General features: G+C 50.3%; 1 protein-coding gene across 2 annotated transcripts in view; it reads right to left on the bottom strand.

The window, feature by feature from the left end:
- The window catches only part of Oas2 (2'-5'-oligoadenylate synthetase 2), a 33,902-nt gene that overhangs the window by 8,333 nt on the left and 9,327 nt on the right, over positions 1-16,242 (bottom strand). The window contains exons 6-11 of one of the 2 annotated variants that reach the window (XM_023720553.1): positions 15,528-15,701; positions 14,565-14,847; positions 12,850-13,025; positions 12,132-12,370; positions 10,897-11,050; positions 9,229-9,695 (exon numbers count right to left, since the gene is read on the bottom strand). In XM_023720553.1, coding sequence (XP_023576321.1) covers positions 9,609-9,695; positions 10,897-11,050; positions 12,132-12,370; positions 12,850-13,025; positions 14,565-14,847; positions 15,528-15,701 — 1,113 coding nt within the window. In that variant the 3' untranslated portion in view covers positions 9,229-9,608. Of the gene's footprint in view, positions 1-9,228; positions 9,696-10,062; positions 11,051-12,131; positions 12,371-12,849; positions 13,026-14,564; positions 14,848-15,527; positions 15,702-16,242 lie in introns of those variants that run through there. The other variant, XR_002822067.1, reaches the window with a different exon arrangement.

Below are 16,242 nucleotides of genomic sequence, written 5' to 3'. Positions count from 1 at the left end.
GATTGAACCGTGGTCCCTGTGCTTTGCTGAGCTTGTTTTAAGTAGGTGCTTTAGACCACTGAGCCATCTCACCAGCCCCTCTCCCACCTTTTGGTTTATGTGAATAACACTGCTATGGACATTGGAGTACAAGGATGTGAAGCCTGGTGATTTTCTGGGACCTTCCCGCTTCCGGCTCAGGCACATGTAATTCTCTCTAAGACCACTAGATGGCAGCAAGAGCCAGCTGCAAAAAGCAGGAAAGTAGGCGCAGAAGGAGCAAGAGGGGAGCAAAAGAATGAGAAAGGAGGAGGCGAGGGCGCCCCCTCTCCCCCCGCAGCTCCTCGGGTAAGCCCTGGACTCATAAGCTCCCTGGGCGGACCCGGGTGACCCTGCCCTGAGCAACCCGTTGTCACGAAGTGAGAGCAGGAAGCAGCTGGAAACCAGCCCCGGGTCTCATAGCTTTCTCCTCCTGTCTGTGAATCCGCGGAAAGCTGTTGGTAGTGATGGCGTTTCAGCAACTGCAGCATCTGGTTGTTAAGAGAAAGCCTTCCGGATGAGAGCTGGCCGCAGAGAGGCTCCGGTTCACCGCAAGTCCTTCACCCTGGGGCTGCAAAATCCTCGAAATCGGCGTTGCTGTGTGGAGGTAGATTAGGCAGTGAGAGAGGGCGCCAAGGCTGGACGGGGGAGCACGGGTGCAGGTCCCCACCCAGCCACTTCCTCGCCTGGTGACCTTGACTTTGGCCCATTGTCTTCCCCTCTCTAGGCCACGGTTTGCTTTTCTGCGCAGTGAGCCCTGGATCAGATCTTTCGTCATGGTGCAAATCCTCCGGCGGTCTTGACTTTGCAGAGCGAGGAGACGAGGTCTGTGCCACTCGTCTGCGTGGTGACCGAGGGCCACATGCCTGCAGAGGCGGGGCGGGGCTGACTCAGCCGCACCCTCAGGCGTGTAAAAAGCAAGGCCAGCTCTACTGCTGTCAGTTGGTCCTAGTGTTGTTCCCAGGTTCCCTCTGCTTAGGGTGGACAGTTCCACCTCGATTCTTCTTGGGGCTCCCCGCCTCCACTATGGGATCCCCTGCAGTGCTAAAGAGGGACTGGGTGAACCTGGGGTCCACTGAAATGTCTGAGGTTCTGCCCACACGACCTTCAGTGGCCCTTCTGGTGGTTCTTGGCTGTTTCTTTTTGTCCCTGGGATGTGGGCCCGTTTGTCTGGCTGAGATGCGGGTGTCATGCCTTGGGCCCCTGGTGCCACAGTCTCAGGATGCACGGACTCCCTACACCTCTGCTTAGTTCAAGTGCCTGGTCTGAAGCCTCCCCTACTGCCGTCCTTCACTCTGCTTAGGCTGCTGTATTAGTCAGCTACTGCTGTGTAACAAGTCACTCCCAACCTGACTGGCCTGAGACAACAAGGTCTGTGATCTCACTGTTTCTGAGGGCGGAGAATCCTGGCCCAGCTTAGCTGGAGCTTCTGTCTCTTCAGTTGAATCAAAGTGTTGGCTGGGGCTGTGATCTCACTCCTGACCTAAGGCTGCCAGCAGTATTCTCAGAGCTGCATCGGTGAAGTGACATTCTCAGGTCAGGTCATCAGCAGCAAAGTCAAGGTCAGGCAATGCACAAGGAGGAGGACATATCCAAGGTGGTGGTGCTAGCAAGGGGACCAGGTCACAGGGAGCCCTTCGGAGTGGCCCTGCTACCACTGCCATGCGGGGCCACGGGCCTCCTGTCCTCCAGGGTCGGAAGTATCCTTGGGCACCGGCAGGGACGGTGCGGGGCCCTTCCTGGAGTTTCTTTTTAGGTAAATTGGGGATGAAGTTCGGAAATCTGTTTTTCACAAGCTTCTGACTTAACGCATCCAAGGAGAACTCACCGTGTCCATGCCTGTCCCTTGTGCAGGACTGTGTAAGTCACTACAGTCCGCAGTTCACGTCTCCCAAATCCATATGTCGATGCTGAACCCCCAAGTGATGGCGCTAGGGGAGGGGCTGGGGACACGATTAGGCCGCGAGGGTGGAACCCTCAGGAAGGAGGTCAGTGCCCCAGAGCAGGGCCCCGAGGCCTTGCTCATCACCGGCTGAGCTCACAGGAATGCCGCAGCGGCCCCTGAGGAGGCGGGCCCTCGATGGACGCCGGATCTGCTGGTGGCTTGATCCTAACTTCCCAGCCTCCAAGACTGTGGGGCTAGGTCAGCACTGATTCCCAGAGTGGGATTACAGACGACACGTGCGCTCTAACGGAAGTGTGCCCTGCGTCCCCAGATGTTCTCCAGAGGGTGGAAGCAGATCCGGCGTCCTCCTCACCAGGGTCCAGGAGCCCGACTCCCACAGAGGACGGCGCTGCCCATCACGCTTTGCCAAACTGGTAGCTGAGAAATGGAAGGGTCTACAGGGTGTTCAGGGTCTCACTGCTAGATCAGATTCATAGTGATTCGCCTGTTTACAGCCTCCCAAGAGCTGGGGTTACAGGCATGTGCCACCACGCCCAGTCACAATTGCTGACTCAGCATGCCCTGGGGGCAGGGCTGGCGCAGCAGGCCCAGGCGTCGGACCCTTGGTCCCTGCGCCTGTTCACAGGAGCTTTAATCCACTGAGCTATTTGGCTGGCCCTGGTAGCTGAGAAATGACACTCAGAGTCTTTTAATTTTCTTTCTTTCTTCTTCTTTTTTTTAAACCTGACTTTATTTATTTATTTAGTACCAAGGATTGAACTCAGGACCATGCATATAGACTATTTGAGATTTTGAGGAATTTGGCCTTTGAAGTTTTGGCTGAATTCTCTTATGAAACTGTCTGGCCCTGTTTGGGGAGATAGTTACTCATGTTCCCTACCTTTACTATGGAAACAGATTTGTTGAACTTTTCTAATGGGACCAGCTATTATTTTCTTAGGAAATCATCCATTTGATCTAGGTTTTCAAATTCATTTGTGTAGAGATGGAGCAGCCTCTTACAATATTAAATGTTCCAATAGTTGTTTCCCCTTGTCATTTCTTATTTATTTATTTTTTTTTCATAACAACATTAGCTCATGTTTTGTTTATCTTGTTTTTTTGAGGGGCAGGACTTTAATTTATTAATTGAGTGTATTGTTTTTCCATTCTTTACCTCATTAATTTTGGCTTTTTAAAAATTTCCTTCTTCCTACTTTCTTTAGGGTTCCTTTATGGTGTTCTGTTCCTTTATTTTACTGAACTTCCAACTGGGATCTTTCTTTCTTTTTTTGTGCAGGGTCTCACTATGCAGCTCGGACTCCTAGTGATCCTCCTGTTTTCAGCCTCCCTAGTCCTGGGATTACAAGCGTGGGCCCCCACGCCCGGACTCTGTCGCTGGCTCAGCACACCCAGGGCGTGGGACCGCCGTGGCACATGGTGCCAGGGATCAAACCCTGGCCCCTGCGCTCGCCTAAACAAGTGCTCAGTCCATTGAGCTATCTTGTCGGCCCTGGAATTTTTTCATTAATTGACCTTTGTGGGTTTTTTTTTTTTAATAAAACTCCTTAAGACTTCTGTATTTCTCTTAGATCACTGTGCTAAAGATGCCCCCAGAGACTATAATTATTATTTAGAAATTCAGTAATTTTGGTTTCTATTTCCTCTCTCAATCTAAGAATTGTTTAATAATAAAAATTTTTAAAATTTCCAGGTTACATACGTGTGTAAAACATTTTTTTTTGTACTGGGAACCAAATTCAGGACCTTGCACTTGTGCCACTGAATATATCCCTGGCCCACCAAAATTCTTAATAATTTCTGCTTTTATTAAATTATGCCAAAATTATGCTCTTATTATTGTTATTATAATTAGTATTTCTATTATTATTGAGCATGCAACTTGTGATTAATTCTTGTGAATTTTTTGTTTGCTTTGGAAGGTATATTCTGTGAGTTAAAATTAAATATACATCCCTACGGTTTGCCTTTCTCATTAATAATAGCTCTTCTTACAATAAACCAATCTTCTTTTCTTAACTTTTAAAATATTTATTTATTTATTTGGTACAGCAACCCGCTATGCAGCTCAGACTGGTAGTGATCCTCCTGTCTCAGCCTCCCCAGCACTGGGATTATAGGCATGTGCGACCATGCCTGGTTTTGGTGGCCGGCATACCGTGTGGTCCTGGGGATTGAACCTGGGTCTTTGAGCTTGCAAGGCAGGTGCTTAGACCGCCAAGCTGTCTCCCTAGCTCCAATCTTAAAGAATATGTTGGGAATATAAGATATTTCCCCAACTTGTTTTCATCAGCATGTTAATGTTCAGCATGATGGGTTTCCCTGTGACATGTCCGTACATGTCCATACATGTCCACACATGCTCACAACACACTTGGATCCTGCCCTCTCCATGGCTGCCCCCTCCTCCTCAGGCCCTTGCACTTGCCAGAGAAGTGCTTATTCCACTGAGCAATTTCTCCAGTCCCTAGTTTTGTTGTTGTTGTCTTGGTTTTTGTTTTTTTTTTTTTTGAGAGATCTGCTGAAGTCTCCTATTATTGATATAGAAGACTGAATTTTAGGAATAACAAGTTAAGAGCAGAATGTATTTACTAAGGGAAAAAAAGCTTCTATGCAAGAGACGGACAGAAGGGGACCGACCTGGTTGCACAGCAATCTGCCTTTTTTTGGCGGAACCAGGGATTGAACCCAGACCCTTGCGCTTGCCAGGCAAGCGTGTTTTCTACTGAACCATCTCCCTGACCCCACAGTCTGCCTTTTCTAGAGCAAATCCACAAGATGAGGCAGGTCTAAGGCAGAGAACATGGGCCAAAAGTTGTGGTCAGGATGGGACAAAATTGTGGTCAACCAACAAGATTACAAGTCTATTTGCTCAGGTAAAATTAACTGAATCGCGATCAAATGGGGAGGCGAGTCACGCCGCAAGCAGCAGGCATGAACACAGAACAGGGGCTCTTCCTGGCTTTTTTGCTACCTATTTAGAATATCAGTCCCTGATATCCAGCCTTGGGAAGGTCTGTGGGTGCGTTTGCTTCATCTGTCTTGAGGTGGGCCCACAGGGCGGGGCCTGTCTCCCCCACAGCTGCAAGCCTTCTTGTGTCCCCGCTGGCTCCCTCCAGGGCCCAGCCCTGGCTCGCTGCCTGTATTTCCACCTAATAGTTCTCTCTACTCAGTTGGCCACGACATTATCAGCGCCGATTTCTGTGTTTCCCTGGGTCCCTGTAGCTTTTGCCCTGTCAGGCAGTGGCCCTGCTGTTATTGCCTGGCAAGAGATTTCTTCCACAGGTGACTGTGACGGCGCTGAGCACGCCAATACTCACGTGTAGGCGGGTTGGCCGCATCGATGAAGACTTTTTGATTTGATAATGTGGTAAAATATATTGTTACACTGTCATAAAACAAGACATTATGAAGCCATTAACAAATAATATATTTATATTACATACATATATATTACATATATTAAAGAATGTATTTCTGGGGTCAAAGATGGTTGTTAATCCAGGTGATTAATCAAAAAAAAAAAAACCAAGAGTCATTTAGAAATACGTTCAACCAGACAAAACTCTCTCCTATGGGAAGCTGCAACTATGTCTCTAGAGGTGCACCTTACTGATCTTATAGAAGTGTGGGGTTTTTAAAAAATTTACACCAAGTAAAACAAAACAACTCCATTGTCTTTAGTGTTTTAAAAGGAAAAGATTATTTAAAATAAAAATGAAAGTTATGCACCCAGGACAAGTGCTGTTCTGCAAGCTAAGATTCCCTTCATTTTTAGGCCCCTCTGTCTATCCCAGTAATCACTTCAAAGTAATCACTCAGCTTCTGTAGTTTTTAGTTTTTGTAGAAAAATTAGCACAGAAACTATATATTTATGTGCATGTATATATATGTATGTGCACACATGTGTGTGTGTGTGAGTGTGTGTGTGTGTACATTGTCAGTCTATTTTTAATTTTTATTTTTGGTGGAACCAGGGATTGAACTCAGGCCCTTGTGCTTGCCAGGCAAGCATTTACTCTACTGAGCCATCTCCTGAAATTGTAGTCCTGGACTTTTCTAGTTTTACAAACTCTGTAATTAGGCTCAGTCATGCCTTGATGTAGGAAAGCAGCATTTGGTGGACAAAGAGAGTGTGTGATTTGCCCGAGTGGTGTGAAGCTTGTGAATTTTAGGGGCTCTCATCCCCCCTCCCATTTTGGCTCCCTACTCAGATTTGACCGGACTTGGCAGAGAAGCCCAGGGTAGGGCGTGGTAGCCCCTGCCATCAGGGTGCAGAGACCCTTTTATCCACAGACTCGCCGCGCTGGCGACCTTGGACCTTGTTCGATACCCGCTGCTCAACCTCTTCCCAGCCTCCTCCTGGGCCACTGGCCACTCGCTGTGGGTCCCTGCTTCTCATCACAGCTACTTCCTTCAACAGCAGTGGGACCTGGTTGCCAGGGCAACCGTGCGTGCAGCACAGGCCTTGGGTCCTGACCTTTCAATCCGCTTAGTTGGCTTCTCGCTGAGTTCTTGGCTCTCCCCTTTCCTGTGGCTCTGAGCGCACACGGCCACCCATCTGTCTGGCGTTCTCCTGTTTTTTCTTTTCTTTCTCAAGTCCAAGCTGCATAGTGAGACCATATTATATTTGGTACTCCTGGCAGCCTCGTGCAGGCTGCATACGCACTGTTCTTCCACCTGGTTGCACCCTGAGCAGCTATAATTTCTCTCTCTCTGATGCTGTGACTTATTGAGGTTTAGGAGGTCACAGCACTCCCCACCAGCTTTTCACTAAACAGTCACATCCGAGGGTAATCTGTGCCTACGTCATATTTGCTTCATCAGCGACTGCAGAACAGTGTTTCCAATGTTGTCATCCTCTCAGTATTTAGTTAATAGAAACTCTTCTGTTTAAAAAAATCCTATTTTTATCATCAGTCATGGCAGCTTGTGGATCTGGAAATATAAGAAAGATTGGTTCCTATTTGCTGCCATTCGTTGCTGATTTTTCTAAGAAAGCGTTAGTGCCCTAGTTATGTCTGTTTTTGTTGTTGTTGGTGTTCTGTTATTATTGTTGGGGTTTTTGTTTGGGACAGGAACTCATTATGTCGTACAGGCTGACCTTGAACTGTGCAGCCCAGTCTGCCTTTGTCCTCATGGAGATCCTCCTGCCTCAGCTTCCTGTGATTACAGATGTGTGCCACCACATCTGGCTCGCAGCTACTTCTAGTGATGATCAACACTCTTGACCACTGTGAAATTTCTTATCTCTGCTCTTTATTTATTTATTGGTGGTACCAGGAATTGAACTCAGGACCTTGCCCTTGCCAGGCAGGCACTTATTTGACTGAGCCATCTCCCCAGCCTCCCCCCCTTTTTTGTATTTAGGACAGGGTCTGCAGAGTCAACAGGGTCTCATTGTGTAGACTGGACTCGTAGTGATCCTCCTGTTTACAGTCTCCCAAGTGCTGGGATTACGGGCGCGCACCACCACGTCCAGTCTCAATTGCCATCTCAGGGCGCCCCAGGGGTGGGGCCAGCACAGCAGTTCTGGGGATCGAACTCCTGGCCCCTGCATCTGCCTAGGAAGGCGCTTTAATCCACTGAGCTATTTGACCAGCCCCTCTCTGCTCTTAATGAATCTATCTGCTGGATGCCGGGAGGCACTGCTGTGACACATGGAAATGGTCTCTTCTTGTCTTCCTGTGGCTGTGAATTCTCACTTTATTCCTATTTGCTTATTCATTTAGGTTCCAGAAATTGAATCCAAGGCCTCTGTACTGAGCTGCACTCCCAGTCCTTTTTAAAAAAATTTTGAGACAGAGTCTTGCTGTGCTGCTAAATTGCCCAAAGTAGGCTCAAACTCACTCTTGCCTCAGCATCCTAGAGCACTGGGGTTAGAGGGTGTCCTATCGTGCTTGCTCACTCCTGCTCACTCTTTCTTTCTCTTTTTCAAATTATATTTGGTCCAGGGTCTCACTATGCAGCTTGGACTCGCAGTGATCCTCCTGTTTCCAGCCTCCCCAGTGTTGGGATTACAGGTGTGCACCACTGTGCCCTGTCCAGGTAGCTGGCTCAGCGTGCCCAGGGGTAGGGTTGGTGCAGCGTGTGGAGCTGGGGATCGAACCCCAGTCCCTGCACTTGGCTAAGTAGGTGCTTAGTCTGCTGAGCTATCTCACCAGCCCTTTGCACTTTCAATCTCAGTTCAGTCTTGTTCTTTTGCCTTTGTCCTGGACAAGACTAGTGGTGCATTCCAGCAGCAGCCCTCTGACACCAGCTGCCTGTTTGCAAGTCGGGCTAGACTCTGGCTCCTGGAGCTGTGCAGACCCCACAGGCCTAAAAGCAAGAGCTCCGTCAGGTCATTTGCATCAGCCACCAGCCACAAGGGGGCGCCCCAGGCTACTTGCCCCTTTGTTTCATTTGGCTGCAAATTTAGGGTTTCTCATGGTGAGTTTTCATATTCAATAACTCGCAGGGATGACTCACGGGAGGGAGCTGTGCTAACAATCACCATTTTATTAGAAAGGATATAAGTGAGCAACACATAGGAGAAGAGGTACATAGAGCCCTGAGGGCAGGAGCTTCTGTCTCCATGGAGACGGGACTCCGCTATTTTCCTAAAGAGATGCTGGGGAGGTTAGCAACACGAATGTTCTCAAACCAGAGTCATCATCCAGAGTCTTTCTTTCCTTTCATTTTATTTCTTTCCTTCTTTCTTGTTTTGGTAATTGGGGCCCCATCATTCCAGCACAACTGATTAAATCATTGGCCATGATTGAACTTCATCTCCAACCCCCCTTTCCTCCCTGCAGCTTTTGGGGGCAGGACCGAAAGTCCTTCCCTGGAAATGCCTCGTGGGCCCACACCATCACCTTGTTAGTTCTATCACAGGGATGTCAAAAGGGGCTCGTTAGGAAGATAAAAAATGCTTGGGCCAGGAAACGCCATGGGTTTTAAGGTCATGTGTTAGGAACTGGGCAGAAAGGCCAGATATGTTCTTTATTCTTATAGAAGCAATGAAAATAAAACCCTAAGTCAGGGCTTCTGAGGTTAAGGCACTCGGACCTCCAAGTATCTGAAGCTAGAGGCTGAGGAAAGAGCTTTTAGGTTAGGGAGACCCTGCTGGGTGGAAGGCAGGCAGTGGGCTAAGCTAGGCAAAGCAACCATTGCCAGACAAGCCTCTGGGGCCCACAGGCAGAAGGAGGTGGCTGGCTCCCTGCTGGGGCCTTCTTCCTGGGCAGGAGGAGCAGGGTTTGTGCACAGAAGGGAAGAAAAGAAGAGGCAGGCGGAAGAGGAGACGGAAGATTCTGAGACCAAGTTCAGAGTGCTGGGCGCCGGAGGCCGAGTGAGGGCCTCGCGTGGGGAACACAGCGAGTTGTGAGATTGAAAGGAAAGCGGGCGGGGTGTCTGGGAGGACAGAAGCAGGCACGGGAGCTGGTGCCCTCAGCGCTGCAGGACAGCAGCTGCTCTCGCGGGCAGGTCTCGCCCAGGGCAGGGGCTCCGGGAAGGGCTTTGCCGTCCTGGCTTCCATGACATCTGAGAAGTGAGGGAAGAGGAGGTGGGAACAGCGCGTCAGGGTGTGTATGTGCGTGCGTGCGTGCGTGCGTGCGTGTGCGTGTGTGTGGTGGAGCTCGGGTCTCCTTTGTGGGATGACCTTTGGGAGCAGCCGGTGGCCGAGCTCTGGCTGTTTCTTCCAGCACTGCTATCCCAGGAAATGACTTCTGTCTGACGGGATCTGAATGGCCACAGGATCGATCCTAGCACCACTGCTTCGTGGGCCTTGCATCGTCTAGAGAGAAGCGACATTCCCTAAGCGGTGCTGACTTCAGGTGCACAGAATGCAGCCCCCCTTGCCCTCAAGTTGGGGGTTGCATCTGGGAAGGAAACTGCAGCCGCAGACCCTGTTCTGGATGTTTTTTCAACAGTGCCGGTCTTGATGGGTGGGCTGAACCCATGGTTGAAGGCAGAGGGGCTTGTCTGAAGGAGGGGTCCTCGCCTGAGGACACTGGTGCTCCCCAGATTACGTGAGACAATTCCTTGACATTTTTTGTTTGTTTTGATTTGGGGATTGAATGTCAAAATGTTAAAGTTTAAAGCAGGGTCTCACTGAGTTGAGCCAAACATGTGATCCTGCTGCCTCAGCCCCTCATTGAGACATGAGGCTTGGGATCAATGTCCTACAATGTGCAGGAGACGCTTCTACGCAGAGAAGCATCTGGCCTCAAATGTCAAGAGTCCCAGCCTGAGAAAGCCTGCTTTAAAGAAAGAAGCTGGGGGTGTGAGCGAAGGGACCAGAGTCCCGGATGGGGATGCACCATGGTGGGGTGCCCAGGGGCTGCCTGGCAGGAGGGGGACCCCAGGAGGGGGTGGCCGGGAGTCTCGAGTGACCGACCCAATCCATATCCACGGTCATTGTCATGCCCTCTCTGCAGCCACACAGTAATTCATTCTAGGAGGTGAAGTGGAAGAATTCCTGCGTGAAGCGTCTGATAAAATCCCTGTGCTCTGGTCCTGCCGATCTTTCCCCCTTCTGTTCATCCTGCCTGGGTTCACCGTCTGGAGGTGCTGCTGCTGCAGTGTGGGCCATGAGTACCAAAGCCACCAACTAAGGAATGTGACGCCAAAGCCCACAGCCAGAAAGAGCCAGGTCTCCGATGCCAGGGGACCCTGAGACCAAAGACACACCTCAGCATCCTCACAGTGCCCATCCCATGCCCAGTGAAGCACAAGCAGCCCCATGTGTTGTTACTGCGGCTGATGCTGGGGACCCTTCCGTCCTGGAGAAAGCTCCACTTCCCTGCAGCGTGAGTCCTGGGGTCTCGGCCTCAGGATCACTTGTAACAGATTAGGGGAGGGGAGCCATTGTTTCAGCAACGATCACTTCAGTTTTTTGTTCTTTGAATTATTCAGCATGGTCGTAGCAGGAGAAATTCTCGAGTCAAGCCTGCTGTGAAGCGGTGTGCGGGTCAGGCCTCTTTTAGAGCACTTACTGGTACTTTCCACGGCTGGACAGAGTTCCCCATGCCATCCCTGAAGCAGAGGGAGGAAAACCATTCCTTCGCTTCTTTTGCCAGAAGGTGCCAACACCAGCGGTCCCCACCACCCACATCACCAGTGGGTTCGGCTGGATCCAAGATTATGGGCCTAAGAGAGAGATTAGAAGGAATTAGAGTTCTTCCAAATTTATGGCTTCCGCAATAAAACAAAGCATCCTTATATCTGAGCTGTCACTAATTCAAATATACTCAATTTCAAAGTTTTGAAAGCTCCAAGCGAAGCATGAAGAACAATGTTGCCAAGTAGGTCCTAGCCTGTGGGGGCTTCCCAGGGGGCCTTGCTTTCTCATTTCTCTGCTGTGTTCCTTTCTGCCTTCCATCCTTTTCATTTCCTGCTGGAGGTGCTGGGCCTGGGTGCTGAGATTCCTTACAGGTTCCAGGCAGATCAAAGCTGATCTAAACTAGAGGTGACAGGGCACCTGTGAGTTAGCTCAGTTGTTTAAGCACCTGCTTCAAGTCAGGCTTAGAGGGCTGCAGTTTGATCCCCAGCTCTACATGCCTTACCAGGCCTCAACTTAAGGCAGCCTGAGCCAGCCCCACCTTCTCCCCCCAAAATCCTTGTAAACTACAGATGGTGCATGCATCTTCCAACATTCTGGAACCTGGAAGGGCAAGAGTTTTAAGCCCATTCTGGGTAATTTAGTGTCTTAGCAAGACTCTGTCTAGAAATAATTCTTTTTTAAAGGCCTAGGGACACTGTGCAGGTTCTGGGTTAAACTTGCAGCACTGTAAGTCCTCGACTTAGAAACACTGAGCTGTGAGTTCTCACAGGTATGAACGGACCTCACCTTATGCACATTCTTAAATGTGAAGAGATCGCAGAAGTAGCCTTCAAGTTTTACTGTAAGGTAACCGTACAAGTAAAACTAGCTAATTCACGGTATTTATGTATGTTTTTATGCTTTTCATTATACATTTATGTTAAAGGTGGATGAGACTCACTTTTTTGGGTTTACAAATGAGTCCGACTTATGAACTGTCCTGAACAGCACTTCCTCCACTCCCTCGGCTTTCTCCCCAGAGACACTCAGCTGTCCTATGGCTACCGTGGCCCTGACCCCAGCTTCATGTCAGGTGTGACTCAGGCAGGAGCCAGGGAGGTCCTGGCCACTGATCCCATGTAGAAGGAAACAAGACTATGTCAGAAGAGCAGGCCGGGGTCAGAGCACCTGGTCCTTTGGAGCTGGGCCAGCAGGAACTGCCTTGTCGTCTCATCTTGGAAGTTGTAATTGTCGGTCCAGTAGATGGAGAGCTGCTGATACTTTGTGACCAGCTCCAGGACCGTCCGGAAACCTTCTGCAGTGCTGAAATCTTCCATCCCATTGCCCTGCTGCCAGGCATAGATGGTGAGCAGCTCCAGGGCGTACTTTGGGGGCAGGGATCCCTTTGGCTTCATTTTCTTTTCACACTGAATAAAGAGTGGGGCATGAGATGGCCTCAGTAAGGGAGAGGACAGGGGAAGGATGGATCCTGTGCTTGCTGTCATCATGAGAGGCTCAGAAACAACCCCGTGTGCTGGCGCAGAGCAGGGCTCCCCATGGGCGATGCTGCCCCAGCCCACCTGAGCTTGGCCTGACTTCTGGGGAGACAGCACGGGCTTTGGTCACCAAGAGCAAGCAGTGGGCAGCCCATCTGGGCACCCTGATAAGCTGTTGGGCCAAATAAGCCACATATAGCAGCTTGGATGGTAGGGGGTACTGAACACCTCACCCAAATAAAGGGGTTTGGTGGTGGGGGTGCTATAGAGATACGCAGGGTTGGACGTTCGCAGGTTCCCGAAAGTGGCCCAGCCTGCAGCTTGGGAGAATTTGGGCATGAAGGGCATGTGATACATGCGGGCTCTGTGGGGACCCCTTACCGGTAAGTCCGATAACCAGATGGCCATACCTGTTTATACCAGTATTTTACCAGGCGAATGCAGCTCTTCAGTTTGGTGGGCTGGGAAAGAATGAAGTCGCGCTGGAGCTCTGTGAAACAGGTAGAAAACTCTCCCCCGATGATGTCTGAAGATCTGTACACATTGATGAGCTCTTCATAGGCCCAAAGGGTGGACTTTCCTGGACCTGGCATGGAGGAGATATTTACATTATACCTTTAAGAAAAATCTTTTATTGATTTATTTGGTACAGGGTCTCGCTACGCAGCTTGGACTCATAGTGATCTTCCTGTCTCAGCCTTCCCAGCGCTGGGATAACAGGTGTGCGCCACCATGCCCAGGACTCGATGGCCAACACAGGTACGCCCAGGTTCCAGGGCCAGCACAGCATGCAGTACTGGGGATCAAACCCAGGTCCTTGCTCTTGCCAGATAGGTGCCTAGACTGCCGAGCTATCTCCATGGCCCTATATCTTAAGATATATACTCATTAACAAGTTTCAAACATTCTTGGGGGCTGGGGAGATAGCTCAGTAGAATAAACACTTGGCTGGCAAACTCAAGGGCCTGAGTTCATTCCCCGGTTCCACCAAAAAAAAAAAAAATTCTTGGTAAATAAATTTAATTTTGGGACATTTATTGGAATCACACTTGTATAATTGAATTTCTAACACCTAAGATACGAGAGTCATCTTCAGAGCAATAAATTTTTTTTAAAGCATATAGTCTATGTGAATGTATATGCTGTTGTTAAAGTAGGTTTGTGCCTGTTCTGTCTGTCTGATATGGAAGCTGTCAGTTATGGAAGCTATTTGCATTTGGTTCCACTAAAAGGAAATAAGATGAAGCTCTAGTTCCTCCGTTGCACTCAGCATCTCGCATGCTCAGCCAATACAGAACACAGGTATGGAAGATTGTCCTTAGCGCAGGAAGACCCCTCGGTACCCGTCTCTCCAGCTCACCAGCTATGACCCTGGGTGACATCTGGTGCCCTGCTTATTTCAGACAACCAAGGTTTAGTGGTGCACCACCACAGCATTGGTTCGTGTGCTGCGCGTGGCTTGCATCCACAGCAGTGGTTGAGCAGTCGTGATAAATAATACCATCTGGTCCCCGGTACCAAGAATATTTGCTGTCTTCCCCTTTACTGAAAACATTTGCTGGCTTTCATCTGACGCTACTGTTCCCTTTCTGAGGGCTACTGTGGACCAGGCACAGGAAAGGGGCTTTCCTGAGGTCTCCGTGACTGTGACTTAGAAATGCTGCTCTGACTGCTTTTGTTTCTTTTCATACACCAAGATGTACCTGTCACCCACGAACTGCATTTCTGGAGTTCGCTAAGATTGAAGGCAAGAACCCAGATTTCCTGTGTTTTTGCTTCACGATGCTTCCTTCCCACATCCGTTTTTTTCCCTTCCTTCCCCATTACTTGAAGATTCTGTCTACGCATGCATATGGAGTTCTTCTGCCCCCGCCCCCCATTCTGGCATACTGTGGATGACACTGGTTGGGGGGCAGGGATAAGAGCTGGGCCCCGGTTGCCATGGATCCTTAACTGAGGGACAGGGGTGAGCCTCGCACAAACGGCTGCATAGTACCACTACCGCGGGGACTCTGGACCCCACAGGCATGCATTTGCCCCAGCCTTTCCCTGAGCCCCAAGCAGGCTCTCCCTTCTGCCCCCTTCCCACCTCCTTCCCCCAGAGCCAGGGTCTAGGGTGCCTCACCCAGTGCGTCATAGGCAGGCAGCACATCGAAGTCCACACTTTCATTGAGGTGTTGGGATTTCAGGGAGAAGCTAAGCACCCTGGGAGCTGTCCATTTGGAAATCTCAAACTTCACTTCAAACTGGTGCTGCTGCCGGCAAGCCTCCAGCTGCGTGCGGATTTCCTGGACGATTTCGCTCCGGTAGGTTTTTTGGGAGGGGAAGCTCTTCAGTGAGCTCAGGAACACGACGATGTCGGCATCTGAGCCGGTCTTCAGCGCTGTGCCCTTGGCGGTGGACCCCCCCTGGGCAGACAGGAAGCAGAGTCACAGTAACTCCCACTCGTCTATCCCCTGTCCAGAGTTCCCAGGGACTGTACCACAGGGGCTCATCCTCCAGACTCTGGGAACAGGTCCTGCCCAGGGCTCAGGTCGGGCACAAACTCACAGATCATGTGCCTCAAGGCAATTCACCTCATGTCCTTGTGACCCTAACAAGTCACTTGTAATCCACTTTCTAGCCTCCTTCTGTCCCCTTAGAAGCCATCTTTCTCTCAATAAATTCTTCCTACTCTTAACGTCCAGTGCTCCTAGAATTCACTCTTCCATTTTAAGGAACACAGTCTTGGCACCTTGGACCCCTACCAAATTGGGATTGATAAATTTCCCTTCTGTGATCTGGATTATTTGGTGGCCATTATATGTCATATGCCCTGTATCACAGAGAGAAGAGGAGAGAGACCCATAAAGGAGAAGGTGATTGAAATGCAGAGATAGAGACCAGAGAGAGGCTTCGTCATGGCCTACAGCACTACAGAAGGCCAGCAGCCCACGAAATGGGCCATTGGGGGCAGAGGTGGCCCACTAGAGCCCCACTGAAGACTGGAGTCCTCACCGCCATGGTTTCAGGCTCCCCTTCCTCCGGATACTGGGGTGACTGCCTGGCTCCCCTCTCATAGCGCCCTGGGGAGAAGGGGCATGCTCACCTTGATGATCCTTTGGACTTTGGTAGGTGAAGACTTAAAGCAAGTTTCTCTGAGGAATGAACAGATGATGTCGACAGCTTTCCTGATCTGACATAGGAAATCTTCATTGGGCTCGAGAAAGTCCTTGATGAACTTGTCCAGCTGATGGCCTGGGGTCATGAAGAGAGGCGCTGGCTAGAAGGACAGAGGGTGGAATTTAGCCTCCCTGGAAGCCCGGGCTTCCTCCCCACCTGCCCTGGGCCCTCTGCCGGCCTCTCTCTCCTGTTCCCCAGCACCGAGGCAGGTAGCTGCTCCAGCCTTAGTCCTTGCAGCAATAGAGGCTGAGAGCACCCTAAGTTTAGGATGGTACCCAGTAGTCCCCCAAAATGGAACTTCTAGTGCCTCTCTTTGCTGCCCAGAGGAGACCCGGATGCCACTCCTGGCAGACTTGCAAGGACCAGGGCTGGGGAGGTGGTCCTGGATTACCTAGATGGCCCTGGTGTCCCCTGGGCCAGGAGGCTTAGAGTGGGGGGAGTGACATGGGGTAGGGAGAGACCGGCTCACGCCAGCTCTGACTTGGAGTGGCGGATGGTGCTGTAAGCTAGGAGCTGTATGCAGCCGCAGGAGGCCGAAAAAGCAGAGCCAGGGGGCCGGGGCGATGGCTCAGTGGAATAAGCGCTTCCCTGGCAAGCGCAAGGGCCTGAGTTCAATCCCTGGTTCTGCCAAAAGAAAAAAG

Source organism: Octodon degus, unplaced genomic scaffold, assembly GCF_000260255.1.
Source record: "Octodon degus isolate 3935 unplaced genomic scaffold, OctDeg1.0 scaffold00076, whole genome shotgun sequence".
Taxonomy (NCBI): domain Eukaryota; kingdom Metazoa; phylum Chordata; class Mammalia; order Rodentia; family Octodontidae; genus Octodon; species Octodon degus.
Note: the sequence above shows the minus strand (reverse complement) of the source record. Positions and strands in the feature narration are given on the sequence as shown.